Source organism: Oncorhynchus mykiss, chromosome 27, assembly GCF_057628025.1.
Source record: "Oncorhynchus mykiss isolate SJ-2025 chromosome 27, ASM5762802v1, whole genome shotgun sequence".
NCBI classification, from domain to species: domain Eukaryota; kingdom Metazoa; phylum Chordata; class Actinopteri; order Salmoniformes; family Salmonidae; genus Oncorhynchus; species Oncorhynchus mykiss.
This window is the reverse complement of record NC_143048.1, coordinates 34,631,406-34,650,733: the sequence shown is the minus strand read 5'-3', so window position 1 is coordinate 34,650,733 and position 19,328 is coordinate 34,631,406. Positions and strand designations below refer to the sequence as shown.

General features: G+C 43.1%; 1 protein-coding gene across 2 annotated transcripts in view; it reads right to left on the bottom strand.

Annotated features, from left to right (window-relative positions):
• The window catches only part of robo1 (roundabout, axon guidance receptor, homolog 1 (Drosophila)), a 397,432-nt gene that overhangs the window by 348,270 nt on the left and 29,834 nt on the right, over positions 1-19,328 (bottom strand). The window contains exon 1 of one of the 2 annotated variants that reach the window (XM_036964908.2): positions 7,856-8,354. The exons of the other annotated variant lie outside the window; for it this stretch is intronic. Coding sequence (XP_036820803.2) covers positions 7,856-8,132 — 277 coding nt within the window. The 5' untranslated portion in view covers positions 8,133-8,354. Of the gene's footprint in view, positions 1-7,855; positions 8,355-19,328 lie in introns of those variants that run through there. 2 annotated transcript variants of the gene reach the window in all.

Here is a 19,328-nt window from a genome sequence, read left to right as displayed (position 1 = left end):
AATCTGCAGTCCCACCCAGGCAGGCTGTGTGTAAATGGAGTCCTTGGTTGCAGCCCACTCTGTCCTATCAGCAGCAGACTGAAGTATCACCTAGGTCACCTAATAGCTTCATTTCCAATTCCCTGGCTGGGCTAGATCGATTTCCCTCATTCCATGCCCAGATGGGATTAAAAGGCCAGATTAAAGAGGAACTCCTGGAACTGTCATTATAGCAGATTAATGAGGGGGGCACTCAAACATGTTTAAATGCCCCACACCGTGGCCATGAAGCCATATGCAGCGAGGTAGAAATGATGTGATTTTTCCAGATGAAATCTTCACATATATCAGGAAAAACAGGATGTTTTGTAGGAGAAAATATAACTCTGATTTGTATTCCGTTACAATCTAATAGTGACACAACAATACAGAAACTGTGGATTTTATCTAGTCCATGTTCTGTAGGTCAAGGCATAGAAACTGTGGATTTTAGCTAGTCCATGTTCTGTAGGTCAAGGTATAGAAACTGTGGATTTTATCTAGACCATGTTCTGTATGTCAAGGCACAGAAACTGTGGATTTTAGCTAGTCCATGATCTGTAGGTCAAGGTATAGAAACTGTGAATTTTATCTAGTCCATGTTCTATATGTCAAGGTATAGAAACTGTGAATTTTATCTAGTCCATGTTCTGTATGTCAAGGTACAGAAACTGTGGATTTTAGCTAGTCCATGTTCTGTATGTCAAGGCACAGAAACTGTGGATTTTATCTAGTCCATGTTCTGTATGTCAAGGCATAGAAACTGTGGATTTTATCTAGTCCATGTTCTGTAGGTCAAGGCATAGAAACTGTGGATTTTATCTAGTCCATGTTCTGTAGGTCGAGGCATAGAAACTGTGGATTTTAGCTAGTCCATGTTCTGTAGGTCGAGGCATAGAAACTGTGGATTTTATCTAGTCCATGTACTGTATGTCAAGGTACAGAAACTGTGGATTTTATCTAGTCCATGTTCTGTATGTCAAGGTATAGAAACTGTGGATTTTAGCTAGTCCATGTTCTGTAGGTCAAGGTATAGAAACTGTGGATTTTATCTAGACCATGTTCTGTATGTCAAGGTACAGAAACTGTGGATTTTAGCTAGTCCATGTTCTGTAGGTCAAGGTATAGAAACTGTGGATTTTATCTAGTCCATGTACTGTATGTCAAGGTACAGAAACTGTGGATTTTATCTAGTCCATGTACTGTATGTCAAGGCATAGAAACTGTGGGTTTTAGCTAGTCCATGTACTGTATGTCAAGGCACAGAAACTGTGGATTTTATCTAGTCCATGTACTGTATGTCAAGGCACAGAAACTGTGGATTTTATCTAGTCCATGTTCTGTATGTCAAGGCATAGAAACTGTGGATTTTAGCTAGTCCATGTACTGTATGTCAAGGCACAGAAACTGGATTTTATCTAGTCCATGTTCTGTATGTCAATGCATAGAAACTGTGGATTTTAGCTAGTCCATGTACTGTATGTCAAGGTACAGAAACTGTGGATTTTAGCTAGTCCATGTTCTGTATGTCAATGCATAGAAACTGTGGATTTTAGCTAGTCCATGTACTGTATGTCAAGGTACAGAAACTGTGGATTTTATCTAGTCCATGTTCTGTATGTCAAGGTACAGAAACTGTGGATTTTAGCTAGTCCATGTTCTGTATGTCAAGGCATAGAAACTGTGGATTTTATCTAGTCCATGTTCTTTAGGTCAAGGCATAGAAACTGTGGATTTTATCTAGTCCATGTTCTGTAGGTCGAGGCATAGAAACTGTGGATTTGAGCTAGTCCATGTACTGTATGTCAAGGCATAGAAACTGTGGATTTTATCTAGTCCATGTTATGTATGTCAATGCATAGAAACTCTGGATTTTAGCTAGTCCATGTTCTGTATGTCAAGGCACAGAAACTGTAGATTTTAGCTAGTCCATGTTCTGTATGTCAAGATACAGAAACGGTGGATTTTATCTAGTCCATGTGCTGTCGGTCAAGGCATAGAAACCGTAGATTTTATCAGGTCCATGTTCTGTATGTAAAGTCACAGAAACTGTGGATTTTATCTAGTCCATGTTCTGCAGCTCAAGGCATAGAAACTGTGGATTTTAGCTAGTCCATGTTCTGTTGGTGAAGGTACAGAAACTGTGGATTTTATCTAGTCCATGTACTGTATGTCAAGGCACAGAAACTATGGATTTTTAGCTAGTCCATGTTCTGCAGCTCAAGGCATAGAAACTGTGGATTTTGTCTAGTCCATGTTCTGTATGTCAAGGTACAGAAACTGTGGATTTTAGCTAGTCCATGTACTGTATGTCAAGGCACAGAAACTGTGGATTTTATCTAGTCCATGTTCTGTAGGTCAAGGCATAGAAACTGTGGATTTTATCTAGTCCATGTTCTGTAGGTCGAGGCATAGAAACTGTGGATTTTAGCTAGTCCATGTACTGTATGTCAAGGCATAGAAACTGTGGATTTTAGCTAGTCCATGTTCTGTATGTCAATGCATAGAAACTGTGGATTTAGCTAGTCCATGTTCTGTAGGTCGAGGCATAGAAACTGTGGATTTTAGCTAGTCCATGTACTGTATGTCAAGGCATAGAAACTGTGGATTTTAGCTAGTCCATGTACTGCATGTCAAGGCACAGAAACGGTGGATTTTAGCTAGTCCATGTTCTGTATGTCAAGGCACAGAAACTGTAGATTTTAGCTAGTCCATGTTCTGTATGTCAAGATACAGAAACTGTGGATTTTATCTAGTCCATGTGCTGTCGGTCAAGGCATAGAAACCGTAGATTTTATCTAGTCCATGTTCTGTATGTAAAGTCACAGAAACTGTGGATTTTAGCTAGTCCATGTTCTGTTGGTCAAGGTACAGAAACTGTGGATTTTATCTAGTCCATGTACTGTATGTCAAGGCACAGAAACTGTGGATTTTATCTAGTCCATGTTCTGTAGGTCAAGGTATAGAAACTGTGGATTTTATCTAGTCCATGTACTATATGTCAAGGTACAGAAACTGTGGATTTTAGCTAGTCCATGTACTATATGTCAAGGTACAGAAACTGTGGATTTTAGCTAGTCCATGTACTGTATGTCAAGGCACAGAAACTGTGGATTTTAGCTAGCCCATGTACTGTATGTCAAGGTACAGAAACTGTGGATTTTAGCTAGTCCATGTTCTGTATGTCAATGTACAGAAACTGGATTTTAGCTAGTCCATGTTCTGTATGTCAATGTACAGAAACTGGATTTTAGCTAGTCCGTGTTCTATATGTCAATGCACAGAAACTGTGGATTTTAGCTAGTCCATGTTCTGTATGTCAAGGTACAGAAACTGTGGATTTTAGCTAGTCCATGTTCTGTATGTCAATGTAAAGAAACTGGATTTTAGCTAGTCCGTGTTCTATATGTCAATGCACAGAAACTGTGGATTTTAGCTAGTCCATGTACTGTATGTCAATGCACAGAAACTGTGGATTTTATCTAGTCCATGTACTGTATGTCAAGGTACAGAAACTGTGGATTTTAACTAGTCCATGTACTGTATGTCAATGCACAGAAACTGTGGATTTTAGCTAGTCCATGTTCTGTAGGTCAAGGTATAGAAACTGTGGATTTTATCTAGTCCATGTTCTGTATGTCAAGGTACAGAAACTGTGGATTTTAGCTAGTCCATGTACTGTATGTCAATGCACAGAAACTGTGGATTTTTAGCTAGTCCATGTTCTGTAGGTCAAGGTATAGAAACTGTGGATTTTATCTAGTCCATGTTCTGTATGTCAAGGTACAGAAACTGTGGATTTTAGCTAGTCCATGTACTGTATGTCAAGGCACAGAAACTGTAGATTTTAGCTAGTCCATGTACAGTATGTCAAGGCACAGAAACTGTGAAGCAATACAGATGTAGAAAAATATCATTTTTAGATTACATCTGTGACACTGGCAGAGATCCACATATTTACTGGGGTACAAAAACCTTTCCTTCTCGGGATCCTATCCTACTCTCCACCACACAGTGATGGACCCTGGTAATGGCTCTAGCAGTTCATGTTGAACTTATTGTTCCTGCAGAAGGTTTCCTGGAGCTGAGAGAGGCCGTGTGTGAGGTCCAGTAAATCACCACGGGAATTGTGAAACCAGGGCTCCTCACACACAGCGACAACACAGTGGAGACACTATTCTATTCCCCTCATGTCAGGAAGAAGATTCAGAAAATAACCAAACACACGCCTCATTTGTAATCTGCTCCAGACCATGTCCCTGTGTGTGTGTGTGTGTGTGTGTGTGTGTGTGTGTGTGTGTGTGTGTGTGTGTGTGTGTGTGTGTGTGCTCAGTCCCTCAGGTTCGTCCCATTTCATATTACTAATTTTACCTCCTGTTTCAGGAAGTGATGTCACTATATACACAGTTGAAGTAGGCAGTTTTCATACACCTCAGCCAAATACATTTAAACTCAGTTGTTCACAATTCCTGACATTTAATCGTAGTAAAAAATCCCTGTCTATGTCAGTTAGGATCACCACTTTATTTTAAGAATGTGAAATGTCAGAATAATAGTTGAGAGAAGGATTTATTTCAGCTTTTATTTATTTCATCACATTCCCAGTGGGTCAGAAGTTTACATACACTCAATTAGTACTTTGTTTTGGAAGCCTTCCACAAGCTTCCCACAATAAGTTGGGTGAATTTTGGCCCATTCCTCCTGACAGAACTGGTGTAACTGAGTCAGGTTTGTAGGCCTCCTTGCTCACACACACTTTTTCAGTTATGCCCACAAATTTTCTATAGGATTGAGGTCAGGGCTTTGCCACTCCAATACCTTGACTTTGTTGTCCTTAAGCCATTTTGCCACAACTTCGGAAGTATGCTTGGGGTCATTATCCATTTGCGACCAAGCTTTAACTTTAACTGTCTTGAGATGTTGCTTCAATATATCCACATAATCTTCCTGCCTCATGATGCCATCTATTTTGTGAAGTGCACCAGTCCCTCCTGCAACAAAGCACCCCCACAACATGATGCTGCCACCCCCGTGCTTCACGGTTGGGATGGTGTTCTTCAGCTTGCAAGTGTAACAGTATAGCTTCCGTCCCTCTACTCGTCCCAACCTGGGCTTGAACCAGGGACCCTCTGCACACATCAACAACTGACACCCACGAAGCATCGTTACCCATCACTCCACAAAAGCTGCGGCCCTTGCAGAGCAAGGGGAACCACTACTTCAAGGTCTCAAAGCGAGTGACGTCACCGATTGAAACACTATTAGCGCGCACCACCGCTAAATAGCTAGCCATTTCACATCGGTTACACAAGCCGCCCCCTTTATCCTCCAAACATAACAATGGTCATAATGTTCAAACAGTTCTATTTTTGTTTAATCAGACAATAGGACATTTCTCCAAAACGTACGATTTGTCCCCATGTGCAGTTGCAAACAGTAGTCTGGCTTTTTTATGGCGGTTTTGGAGCAGTGGCTTCTTCCTTGCTGATCGGCCTTTCAGGTTATGTCGAAATAGGAATCGTTTTACTGTGGATAAATATACTTTTGTACCTGTTCCCTCCAGCATCTTCACAAGGTCCTTTGCTGTTGTTCTGGGATTGATTTGCACTTTTCGCACCAAAGAATCTCTAGGAGACCGAACACGTCTCCTTCCTGAGCAGTGTGATGGCTGCGTGGTCCCATGGTGTTTATACTTGCGTACTATGTGTGGCAAAGAAGGGGGTCGAGTGATAAATGGCAGATATGTGAGAGCAGAACTAATAAACGGGCTCTGCCCGATCACTAAAATGGCCACTATCAGAACTACAGATCACAAAATGGCCGACCACCAAAACTAAAAGTCCCAGAAGCAAGGTGAACACTCAGAAGGTGGAGCCGACCCACAGATAAAGGGTCAAGAAAAACCAGGAAGAGAGAGAGAGAGGGCTGGAAGGATCTATGAACAATAGAGAAAGAGACAGTAGAGATTGTCTGGATTTACCGTGTATGAGCCGGACTGTTTTGGACTTGCCTGTTGGCGTTTGGACCTGGACCTACCGAGAACCCGATTCATGTACCGAACCCTGCTATCCTTGACCTTCCCTACGGCCTGGGTGGACCAGGACGGAGAAACAAACACACCTGTTCGAAAGAACTCTTACTCTTGGGTGATTTGGTGACAGTTTACCACTTAATTTGTGACAAATGCTCCTAACCTTGAAGAGGTTTGCCACATATTGTTTGCACAGATGAACGTGGTACCTTCAGCCATTTGGAAATTGCTCCCAAGGATGAGCCAGACTTGTGGAGGTCTACAATTTTTTTTATGAGGTCTTGGTTGATTTCCTTTGATTTCCCCATGATGTCAAGCAAAGAGGCACTGAGTTTGAAGGTAGGCCTTGAAATACATCCACAGGTACACCTCCAATTGACTCAAATTATGACAATTAGCCTATCAGATGCTTTTAAAGCCATGACATCATTTTCTGGAATTTGCCAAGCTGTTTAAAGGCACAGTCAACTTAGTGTATGTAAACTTCTGACCCACTGGAATTGTGATACAATTCACTGTAACTGAAATAATCTGTCTCTTAACAATTGTTGGAAAAATTACTTGTGTCATGTCCAAAGTAGATGTCCTAACCAACTTGCCAAAACTATAGTTTGTTAGCAAGACATTTGTGAAGTGGTTGAAAAACGAGTTTTAATGACTCCAACCTAAGTGTAATTAAACTTCAGACTTCAACTGTAGGACCTTCCACCTCCACCTGGGATATGGATGCCTAACCTAGGGGTGGAATATCACCTGGGAGCATGAGCAGCAGTGTGCAGCGTTTTCCTTTCTGTTTTCCATGAGTTGGCCTACAACTCCAGCAGCTGAGGTAAGTAGCTGGATGTGCATATGTTCTTCAGCTTTTCTATTGTTCCTCATCTCTCCACAGAGCCTTCTAGCCCTGGGAGACACTGTCTATGTCAACTGCAACCCCACTCAGCACACCGAGCCTACGTCTCCCACAATTCTCCTCTTTCTGTACTCATGAATGTGAACTTAATCTGTAGTCTCTGCTGATATATTCACAACATGGTCAACATGTTTTATTACATTTCCTTTATGTAGTGACAAAGCTCAGAGGGAGACACAGGAAGTTTGCTTTATTCAGTTACTCTCTGTTTTCTGTGTATTAACATGGTATACAGCTAACAGGGGAATTCTTAATCCCCATAGAAGATGTCTGCACTGAAATCTTCCCCAAAAATGCATATTGTAATCCCTCTGATTACTATAGAGAATAGGAGATTTATATACCAGGTGTGACATAACATATTTCACATGATCTGCCATTTATTCACTCCAAGTTTAGAATGAATGTGACAGTTGCTATGCAGAAAATAACATCATGATTAAAACGTTCAAACCCACGACCTTCCATTAATCACCATTGTGCCTCACCCAGTGTAATCATTTACTCCAACCTCACATTATGCATGACTAACGTTTTACAAAGACAACTTTGAGCAGCATAAAGACTAACAGATGGATGGATAGGCTAGAGAGAACATTTGAAAACTCAAGACAAGAGAGCCTATGACAGAAAGGTATGTGTTGCAATAAGAAAAGGAGAAAGACAACTGGACATGACAGAGCAATTGGAAACATTTAACTCAGTCAATTCAGGGGATGATTTGAAGAGCAATTCATGAATCCTGAATTATTCATGAACTGCTTTCAATTCCCTTCCTGAACTCACTTTCCCAAAGCTCCAACCTGTCTGTAACACCCACTAACAACACACACACATACACACGCACAGTAGAAATAGTTGACCATAGTAACAGGAAACAGCAGCAGTGTCAGTACCTGTGTAGCCCAGGGAGTTGTCATCCTCGTGTTCTGAGGTGGGGGCCGGCGTGGCCCCTTCACTGGCCCCTTCCTCAGTGGCCGCGCCCGTGTCTGTCGGAAATAACACCACAGGGACTGAGACCACTGGCACACTCTCATCACTGGACATGGCCAGTGCCCATGACCCTATGCCCATCTGGCACAGGCAGCACCACACACTCAGCAGTACCAGGCTCAGAGGTTGCCACTGCCCACCCACCCTATACCCTCCATGGGAGAGACCACCCACCCACATCCCTGGCTGTATCCAAGATCCAACAGTCTTCAAAATAATATCCAGTGAGACTCTGACTGAGACACTTATAAACCTGGACAGTAGTGCCACAGTGTGTCAATCACAGTCTGTCTTTTATAGTTCAGCCTCAATGGGAGAGAGCTGTGAGACTGAAGGGTTGTTATCTCCTAGGATCTCGGTTGGTGTGTCCCCATGCTGCGTTGTGGTGGTTGTGGTGTGTGTGCAGAATGGGAGTCCCTCTATCCTCCCAAAAGCCATGACTGGCTGGACTCCTGTGGGACCATATGGGCAGGGCAGAGTAAGGAGGATTAGGGCACTCCTACCCTGATTCAGGACCCCACCATACACACACCTACACACTCACACACACACACACTCACACAGACACACATACTGATGCTGAAACTTCTTTTTACAGCCAATTAACTGCTAATCAGTCCTTTTGATTGTGGTCCCTCTCCCATCACATCAGTATTGTGGCTGACTGTCTCCTCAGCAGACAGGGTGACAGGTTTTGGCTGTGTGACAGGCTGTGTGAGGGTGGGACAGATGGGGGGAGGAGAGAGGGGAGGTGGTGAGGGAGGCCAAGAGGGCTGGGCGTATGGCTAATGGGGGAGATGGGGGCCGTTGGGGGCCACTGTGCCCTCATGATGGGTAGCCGTGGGATAAATCAGCCTGGGACATGCCCACTCTCATTGTGGGCCGCTGACAGGGGGTTAATTTGGACTGGGGGGAGGTGAGGGGGGTTAATGAAAGGAGGTCTAAACCATCCAGCGGACTGAAAGGCAGTCTGTCGGAAGTGTCTGTTTCCTCAATGGGATCTGGCATCAGTGGGGAAAAATAGCAGACGGGGTGACTGAATAGATCATTGGAGAGCACTTTGGATCACTAGACTGTGTAGAAGTATGACCCTTATTCCCTTTGTCTTAGATATTTCTACAGAAGTCTGACAGCATTAAGAAACATAGCATTTTGAATAACACGATATATACAGCACAGCATGACAAAACAGTTTAGACAAATTGGCGACAAGACAACAACATACTAGAGACATGTTGGAGAGACGTTCTACATGAATGGAGTGGTCCTGCTCCCTACCAGTTCTGTAGTGTTGTAGTTAGAGCAACACTAGGACAGTTTAAAGGCCCCATGCTGGAACCATCCTATTATCAGACACTTCTCTCTCTGCGCTGTGTTACTGTTTACGAGTGTCTCTGCTCCAACTGACAACACTACTGGAGAGAGGAGGGGAGGCAACAACACACACAGAACCACACACATATATACACAGACACGGCTCGACACAGAATGGAACATAGACCAGGTTCGGAAGCAGGCTCAACACAGAATGGATCACAGATAAGATTCTGAAGCAGGCTCAACACAGAATGGATCACAGACAAGGTTCTGAATCAGGCTCAACACAGAATGGATCACAGACAAGGTTCTGAAGCATGTTCAACACAGAATGGAACACAGACATCCAGGAAAACAGAACGAGTTTCCTTGTCTGTCTGTCTGATTTAGGTTTTGACACATATTATGACAGTGCTTCCCAAACCTGGTCCTCCAGTATCCCCAACATTACACATCTTATTGTAACCTTGGACAATCACACCTGATTCAACTTGTGAACGAATCATCAAGCCCTCAATGAGTTGAATGAGGTGTGTTTGCCAAGGGCTCCAACGAAGCTGTGTACTGTTAGAGGTATTTGAGGACCAGGGTTGGGAAACACTGTATTATGACACCAGTTCCAGGATAAACAAGATCTCTGACGTTGTTGTTGCGTTGTCATCAACACTTCTAAAGAAGATTAATTACACCCTGCCTCTGGCAAATCTTCATTTGGAAAATGACAGCAAATGTAGCAAAAGAGTGGAGTGGCATTTATAGAGTAGAGTAGCATTTATAACCTAATTAAAAAAACATAACAAATAATTTGTTCAATCTGTTCTAAATAGCATTAACCATCTTCGACCTTAAAAATGAAACAGTTTCAAGTCAACATAACACCAGTAAAGGGTTATATAATGATATTTTCCCCAGGAATATGCAAGAGAAAGCCCCATACAGCAGCAGAGACCCAGAGGTGATTTCACTACCTATGGAGAGCACTGTCACCCAGACACCTTGACTGTTTAAAACAGGGTACAGTAGGTCTTTCATTTCAAGAGGTTCTTGATTTTCATATTGTCCATTTCCCTATGCTTTCGGTCTCGTCCTGCTAACTCTGTAGTGCACCTGTTTTCTTTTTTGGCCTCCTCGCTCAGTCGTTCTATGGGTGGTCCAAAGCCAGGCTCCAATTAAAGGCCACTTCAGAGTTAATTAACAGGTGGTGTACCCAGCTGCCCCAGGGCTCTTGGACAAAAACACAGGAGCCCTCTGGACCCCTCACTGCCCCACCTCCAACCCCTCCAGTCACAGAGCTGTGCCGTATCTCATTTCCCCTGTTGGCTAATTACTATGGCTCATGTGCTGATAACCGATGGCTCTCAAACAGATACAAAGACAAGCCTGCTCCTCCCCGGTCAACCCCTTGTCCCCCATCCCCTCATCCCTCAGACTCTCATCCCCACAGCACTCATCCCCCCAGCCTCTCATCCCCCAGCCTCTTGTACCCAGCCCTCGTACCCCAGCCTCTCATCCTCCAGCCTCTCATCGTCATCTCCACAGTCTAACACCAAAAGAGCAGTCTGTTTTCTGGGTCAGTCACTACTCTACATGGACCTGGCCACAGGGCGCTGGACAATAGGATCTCTTTGTAGCTGATGGCCTCAACCCAGTGCCCAGCACTCACCAATCATACTGCTCTAAATTATACAATTTTTTTCTGCAACTTTGAACAACTAAATAGAGCTTAAGAAACTTTACAAAACACATTTTTGCTACTTACAATCCATTTCTCCCTCAAACAGCAATGATCAGCTGTAGAGCACATCATACATAGTGAAACATGGCAGCCCAGTCAGTCTGATTGCCTTTGTTATTGCCCTTGTGCTTCTCATTGTTTCTCATTGATTAGGCCAACAAACGAGGAGGAGCAGGTAGTTGATGTGAATGGAGGAGCTGGCTGCTGCGTCATTGTTATCTTGTTGTGAATTGGCAGCAGTGGTTTGGCCTAGACAGTGGAGGTGATGGATGGTGTTTAAATGATGATTGTGTATGTGGAGTCTGACTTCAGGCCCTGAGCTTGTTAACTGCAGGGATGCTTGTTTGCAGTTAGATGAGTTCCTTCACGCTGTCTGACAGGAAGTGATGAATCCGGCTGTCATTAGCAACAACACTGTCAACATTTGCTTTGTGACAAATATTTTTCTTCTTAAAGTGTAGGTAGGTTGACAAGAATTGATTTACATAAAGCAAACTAAAGAGAGGAAAGATGTTGGATGGGGATATTTATAGCTGCTAACTGAAAACCAAACACAACGTCATTTTCTCTTTCACTTCTTTCTTCCTCTCTATCTATTTGCTTTGTGCAGAGCCCAATCACAGCTGTCAACTGAATGTTTCTAGACAGGATTTATTCTCTTTATGCTGGGCCTCAGTTCAATCATGTCTGCCTTACTGTATTACAAAAAAATAGAGGCAAAAGAGAAAATGTGGAAAAGAGTACTTTGTGAAGACAGTCGCTGCTCGCGTCATCTCTCTCCACACCCCTCCTCTACACACTGTCTCTCTCATTTCCATTTTGATTACACTTTCTGTGTTTTACCCAGGGCCATGCATCGCTAATGGACTTTTAATCAAGCCTGGAGATAGGAAACACACAAAGAGCACACACCGCTGGATGAGAGGGAGAGAGTGAGAGGAACTGAGGGAGAGAGAGGGATGAAGGGATAGAGAGAGGGATGGAGGGAGAGAGAGTGAGAGGAACGGAGGGAGAGAGAGGGATGAAGGGATAGAGAGAGGGATGGAGGGAGAGAGAGAGAGAGAAAGAGAGAGCGAAAGAAAAGCATGTGAGCAAAAACGATAGGTTTACCTGTCTTGATAGACAAATGTGCAAATGAAAGATAGTAGCTCAAATGACAGCCATTAGACTACATATGTACTGTCTTACACAAATCATAAACACACATACTGTACTCCAATGTATCAACCCCAACATCATACCTACTTAGACCTTTCAAAGCCCAGACTAGAAATGAAGAATTCCTGAGTAAAAGAGGTGTGTCATTTCACTATGAGAATAACTCAAAGGGGTCAGCCAGGGTAAAGGCCTAGCAGACAAAATAAGACAGACAGAGACAATGATCACCCAGGGATGGTTTAAGGGACTGCGACCACTGTAGCCCCTGTCTGTCCCCTGTGGATCCTAGTGTGTGGCCTGTGGAGGAGGGAGGGGCTCACACCAGCCATAACCCTGTCAACTCAGGTTTATGCATATGAAAGCGTCTCTGGCCCACCTCAAAACCACACAGTGTGTCCGCCATTAATTACCACAATGAGGATTCTGCAGGGGTCGCTAGGGAATACTTTTTGTGTCCCTGTTATCTATGGAAACAGTCGGTGAGAAAGAACGCACAAGAGGGATCAAATGGTTTGCTGAGAGGCAGCGACCGTGGAGTTGTTAGCAACTGGTAAACAGCATGGCTAATGCAAAACTCAGATTGGGACACACGAAATTGGGAAAATAACAGGAAAGCACAATAAGGATTTGTAATAATGCATCTGTCTTTAATCTTAGAAATGCGCAAAGTGTGTATATCTACAGCACACATACTATGGGTGTATATTGTCTATAGTGTATTTGCAGAGCTAGTTACCAGGTGCTGAGTGAATAGAGAGCAGTGTAGTCTGGACTAAGGCTGAAGGATGTGCTGTCTATGAGGACTCCCCCAGGCCACCCCTAACGACTCCTCTTCTTCTCCACTTTCTCTCCATCCCTACAGAGATGCTATCCCGACCTCTTTCCTCTTCATTGCAGAAAATATGGGATATTTCTGAGACAAATATCATCAAGCCAGCATCAAGCTAGTTTTGATGAGAAAGTGGATGGGAACTTAACTTTGATTCTCTCTATTCTGACCAAAATCAGCAAGTAATTTGAGATAAACACTGAGACACCAATATATTCTCTACACGAGTAACATTTTGTCAAGATATTATTTTTGTAGTATTTTACAAACAAAACGTGTGTGTGTGTGTGTGTGTGGGAGCGGGGACATTGCATAGAGCGTTAAACTGATTATGTTTTCACGAGATAAAGATTTGAGTGATGATAATGAGATACACTACATGGCCACAAATTGCTGCTATAACAGCCTCCACTCTTCTAGGAAGGATTTCCACTAGATGTTGGAACATTGCTTCCATTCAGCCACAAGAGCATTAGTGAGGTTGGGCACTGATGTTAGGTGTTTAGGCCTGGCTTGCAGTCGACGTTCCAATTCATCCTAAAGGTGTTTGATGGGGTTGAGGTCAGGGCTCTGTGCAGGCCAGTGTCATGACTTGCCCTTTTGGGTGAGGATCATAGGCCCCAGATCCCCCCCCCCCCCCCCCCCCACCCTCTCTGACTACTATTTGTGAGAAGACGTAATGTGATGTTAGCCTTCTAAATGAGAGAATAGTTTTTTATATGCAGTCTTAACCAGTCAGTGATCTCACCCACGTGAGCACAGACATTATGACGGTGTCATGTAATGCCCCTTTTTCCAGAGTGCATAAAACCCCTCGTGAACAATTAACATTAGACCAGAGAACTTGAGGACGCAGTTTCTAGAGACCAGCGGACCGACAGCGTGAGCTGGAAGGTACAAGATGGTTAGGCACTCTGAAACTTTCAACAGAGAAGAAGAAAATCTCTATAGACCAGACAGCGTGAAGCGTGGCTACTAGAAATGGTTTAAAACTATAGACCAAGCAGGCGGACGGTGTGAACCGGACGTCACAAATGGTTAGACTCTACAAGACCAGTACACGGACAGCGTGAGCTAAAAAGGTACAAAATGGTTTGAAATTCTGAAACTTTCTCGAGTGAAGAAAATGAAGGCTACACGGGAACATTCAGTCTGCAGCTGTTTAAGTACTTTAGTATAAGCTCAACCAAGAACCACTGGTTAGTACTCTGAAAGATCCAATCTAAAAAACATTTCCCTATCAAACGATCGTTGGTACGTCTGACATACCCATTATAACAGAGCTACGACTACGAAAGACTTTGAACTTTGACTTTGATCTTTCAATTTCTGGCCACAACTTGCAGACTTATTTACGTGCTGCTGTGCGTTCTGTTGCTAACCTTACTTTGCCACCTGACAACTTTACGGTTTTTACGTTTATATACGTTTATATACCGTTTATATTTTTAGTTTTTCCCTCACTCAACTTTTTTTCATTAAACTTTTTCACTCCGGATGCTTTATCTGGACATGGTTCGTCAGGACCTCCAACAGCCGAAGCTAAGTAGTAACATTAACATGATGCCTTCTAATTGCAGTCGCTGTACTCATAATATACAGGAGAACGATCGCCTTATGGCGAGGATAGCTGTGCTGCAAGCCCAGCTTCAGATGAAATTGTTAGGCAAGGATCATTTCAGTGTAGGAAAGGATAAAACAGCGTCTGTGCCACCAGTAAGTACAGATAGTAGTATAAATCCCCTCACACGGTCCCCGCAGCTGGACAACTTTCTCATGGCTTCTGGAGGGAAATGATATAGGAATGTTCAACCGGTGTCGCTCATTCAGCCGACAGAAACTTTCAACCGGTTCTCCCCATTAAGCAGCGAGTCGGAGTCAGAGGCCGAGCCTTCTCTGGTCTCTACTCCTCCCGTTACGGGGTCTGAGACACCGAAGCCTCCCACCATTAGCTCTGCCAAATTGAAAACCCTAGTCATTGGCGTCTCCATTACCCGCAGTATTAGACTTAAAACGAATCATCCAGCGATCATACACTGTTAACCAAGGGGCAGCGCTACCGAAGTTAAGGCTAATCTGAAGATGGTGCTGGCTAAAGCTAAAACTGACGAGTGTAGAGAGTATAGAGATATTGTTATCCACGTCGGCACCAACGATGTTAGGATGAAACAGTCAGAGGTCACCAAGCGCAACTTTGCTTCAGTGTGTAAATCAGCTAGAAAGATGTGTCGGCATCGAGTAATTGTCTCTGGCCCCCAGTTAGGGGGAGTGATGAGCTCTATAGCAGAGACTCACAACTTATTATGGTTGAAAACTGTTTTCTGTCCCTCCCAAAAGATAGAATTTGTAGATAATTGGCCCTCTTTCTGGGACTCACCCACAAACAGGACCAAGCCTGGCCTATTGAGGAGTGACGGACTCTATCCTAGCTGGAGGGGTGCTCTCATCTTATCTACCAACATATACAGGGCTCTAACTCCTCTAGTTCCACGATGAGATAAGGTGCAGGCCAGGCCGCAGGCTGTTAGCCAGCCTGCCAGCTTAGTGGAGTCTGCCACTAGCACACTTGCACAGTGTAGTCAGCTCAGCTATCCCCATTGAGACCGTGTCTGTGCCTCGACCTAGGTTGGGCAAAACTAAACATGGCGGTGTTCGCCTTTGAAATCTCACTAGAATAAAGACCTCCTCCATTCCTGCCATTATTGAAAGAGATCGTGATACCCCACATCTCAAAATAGGGCTACTTAATGTTTGATCCCTCACTTCAAAGGCAGTTATAGTCAATTAACTAATCACTGATCATAATCTTGATGTGATTGGCCTGACTAGAACATGGCTTAAGCCTGATTAATTTACTGTTTTAAATGAGGCCTCACCTCCCGGTTACACTAGTGACCATATCCCCCCGCGCATCCTGCAAAGGCAGAGGTGTTGCTAACATTTACAATAGCACATTTCAATTTCCAAAAATCCAAGATGTTTTCGTCTTTTAAGCTTCTAGTCATGAAATCTATACAGCCTACCCAATCACTTTTTACAGCTACTGTTTACAGGCCTCCTGGGCCATATACAGCGTTCCTCACTGAGTTCCCTGAATTCCTATCGGACCTTGTAGTCATAGCAGATAATATTGTAATTTTTGGTGACTTTAATATTCACATGGAAATGTCCACAGACCCACTTCAAAAGGCTTTCGGAGCCATCATCGACTCAGTGGGTTTTGTCCAACATGTCTCTGGACCTACTCACTGCCACAGTCATTTTTCATCATTATCCTGGACTATCGGACCACCATTTTATTATGTTTGCAATTGCAACAAATAATCTGCTCAGACCCCAACCAGGGAGCATCAAAAGTCATGATATAAATTCTCAGACAACCCAAAGATTCCTTGATGCCCTTCCACACTCCCTCTGCATATCCAAGGACGTCAGAGGACAAAAATCTGTTAACCAACTAACTGAGGAACTCAATTTAACCTTGTGCAATACCCTACATGCAGTTGTACCCCTAAAAACTAAAAACATTTGTCAGAAGAAACTAGCTCCCTGGTATACAGAAAATAGCCGAGCTCTGAAGCAAGATTACAGAAAATAGGAACGGAAATGGCGCCACACCAAAATGGAAGTCTTCCGACTAGCTTGGATAGACAGTACCGTGCAATATCGAAGAGCCCTCACTGCTGCTCGATCATCCTATTTTTCCAACTTAATTGAGGAAAAAAAGAACAATCCGAAATGTATTTTTGATACTGTCGCAAAGCTAACTAAAAAGCAACATTCCTCAAGAGAGGATGGCTTTCACTTCAGCAGTAATACATTAATGAACTTCTTTGAGGAAAAGATCATGATCATTAGAAAGCAAATGACGGACTCCTCTTTAAATCTGCGTATTCCTCCAAAGCTCAGTTGTCCTGAGTCTGCACAACTCTGCCAGGACCTAGGATCAAGGGAGACAATCAAGTGTTTTAGTACTATATCTCTTGACACAATGATGAAAATAATCATGGCCTCTAAACCTTCAAGCTGCATACTGAACCCCATTCCAACTAAACTACTGAAAGAGCTGCTTCCTGGCCCTCCTATGTTGAACATAATAAACGTCTCTCTATCCACCGGATGTGTACCAAACTCACTAAAAGTGGCAGTAATAAAGCCTATCTTGAAAAAGCCAAACCTTGACCGAGAAAATATTTAAAAAACTATCGGCCTACATCAAATCTCCCATTCCTCTCAAAAAAAACAAAAAAACTGTTGCGCAGCAACTCACTGCCTTCTTGAAGAAAAACAATGTATACGAAATGCTTCAGTCTGGTTTTAGACCCCATCATAGCACTGAGACTGCACTTGTGAAGGTGGTAAATGACTTTTTAATGACGTCAGACCGAGGCTCTGCATCTGCCCTTGTGCTCCTAGACCTTAGTGCTGCTTTTGATACCATCTATCACCACTTTCTTTTGGAGAGATTGGAAACCCAAATTGGTCTACATGGACAAGTTCTGGCCTGGTTTAGATCTTATCTGTCGGAAAGATATCAGTTTGTCTCTGTGAATGGTTTGTCCTCTGACAAATCAAATGTAAATTTTGGTGTTCCTCAAGGTTCCGTTTTAGGACCACTATTGTTTTCACTATATATTTTACCTCTTGGGGATGTAATTCGAAAACATAATGTTAACTTTCACTGCTATGCAGATGACACACAGCTGTACATTTCAATGAAACATAGTGAAGCCCCAAAATTGCCCTCGCTGGAAGCGGATGGCTGCAAACTTTCTACTTTTAAACTCTGAAAAAACAGAGATGCTTGTTCTAGGTCCCAAGAAACAAAGAGATCTCTTGTTGAATCTGACAATTAATCTTGATGGTTGTACAGTCGTCTCAAATAAAACTGTGAAGGACCTCTGCGTTACTCATGAACCTGATCTCTGTTTTGACGAACATTTCAAGACTGTTTCGAGTACGGCTTTTTTCCATCTACGTAACATTGCAAAAATCAGAAACTTTCTGTCCAAAAATGATGCAGAAGAATTAATCCATGCTTTTGTCACTTCTAGGTTAGACTAGTGCAATGCTCTACTTTCCGGCTACCCGGATAAAGCAATAAATAAACTTCAGTTAGTGCTAAATACGGCTGCTAGAATCCTGACTTGAACCAAAAAATGTGATCATATTACTCCAGTCCTAGCCTCCCTACACTGGCTTCCTGTTAAGGCAAGGGCTGATTTCAAGGTTTTACTGCTAACCTACAAAGCATTACATAGGCTTGCTCCTACCTATCTTTCCGATTTGGTCCTGCCGTATTATTTTCAAATGAGCGGCCGTTCATGTGCAAAGTATTAGCATTTCCATGAGCATTGTTATCAACTCTATATAGTGGGTCCATTCTGTCTTTCCCACTCTTTATCTGTCCCTACCCCTTTCCATTGTCTACCAAGCCATTATTTAGTTAGTTAGTAATTAAATAACTAAGCCAATTTGTATATCGCTGATTCTTCATTTATGCTAGGGTTCGTGCAGATATCCAAGGATTTTGCGACATTCACAATGAGACTAAAGGTAAATAAGAATGAATGAATTGACTGTGACTAATATAAGAGATCTTTAGAGTTTAGTAGGGAGTAACTTGTTAAATAACTTCTTCTGTTGTGTCCCAAATTACTACTTAATTAATTGTTACATGAGTAATTTAATTGCGTAATGATTTAACGTGATATGTAATTAGTTTAGAAAATAATAGTCAATCACATTAATGATAGTCAAGACACGACACCAGTCTTCCACACCAATCTCGACAAACCATTTCTGTATGGGCCTCGTTTTGTGCACAGGGGTATTGTCATGCTGAAACAGTAAAGGGCCTTTCCCAAACTGTTTCCAGAAAGTTGGAAGCACAGAATCGTCAATAATGTCATTGTATGCTGTAGACTTAGATTTCCCTTCACTGGAACTAAGGGGCCTAGCCCGAACCATGAACCTCCTCCACCAAACTTTACAGTTGACACTATGTATTCGGGCAGGTAGCGTTCTCCTGGTGTCTGCCAAACCCAGATTCGTCCGTCGGACTGCCAGATGGTGAAGTGTAATTCATCACTCCAGAGAATGCGTTTCCACAGCTCCAGAATCCAATGGCGGCAAGCTTTACACCACTCCAACCGACGCTTGGCATTGCGTATGGTGAGCTTAGGCTTGTGTGCGTCTGCTCGGCCATGGAAACCCATTTGATGAAGCTCCCGACGAACAGTTATTGTGCAGATGTTGCTTCAAGAGGCAGTTTGGAACTCGGTAGTGAGTGTTGCAACCGAGGACAGATAATTTTTATGGGCTACGCACTTCAGCA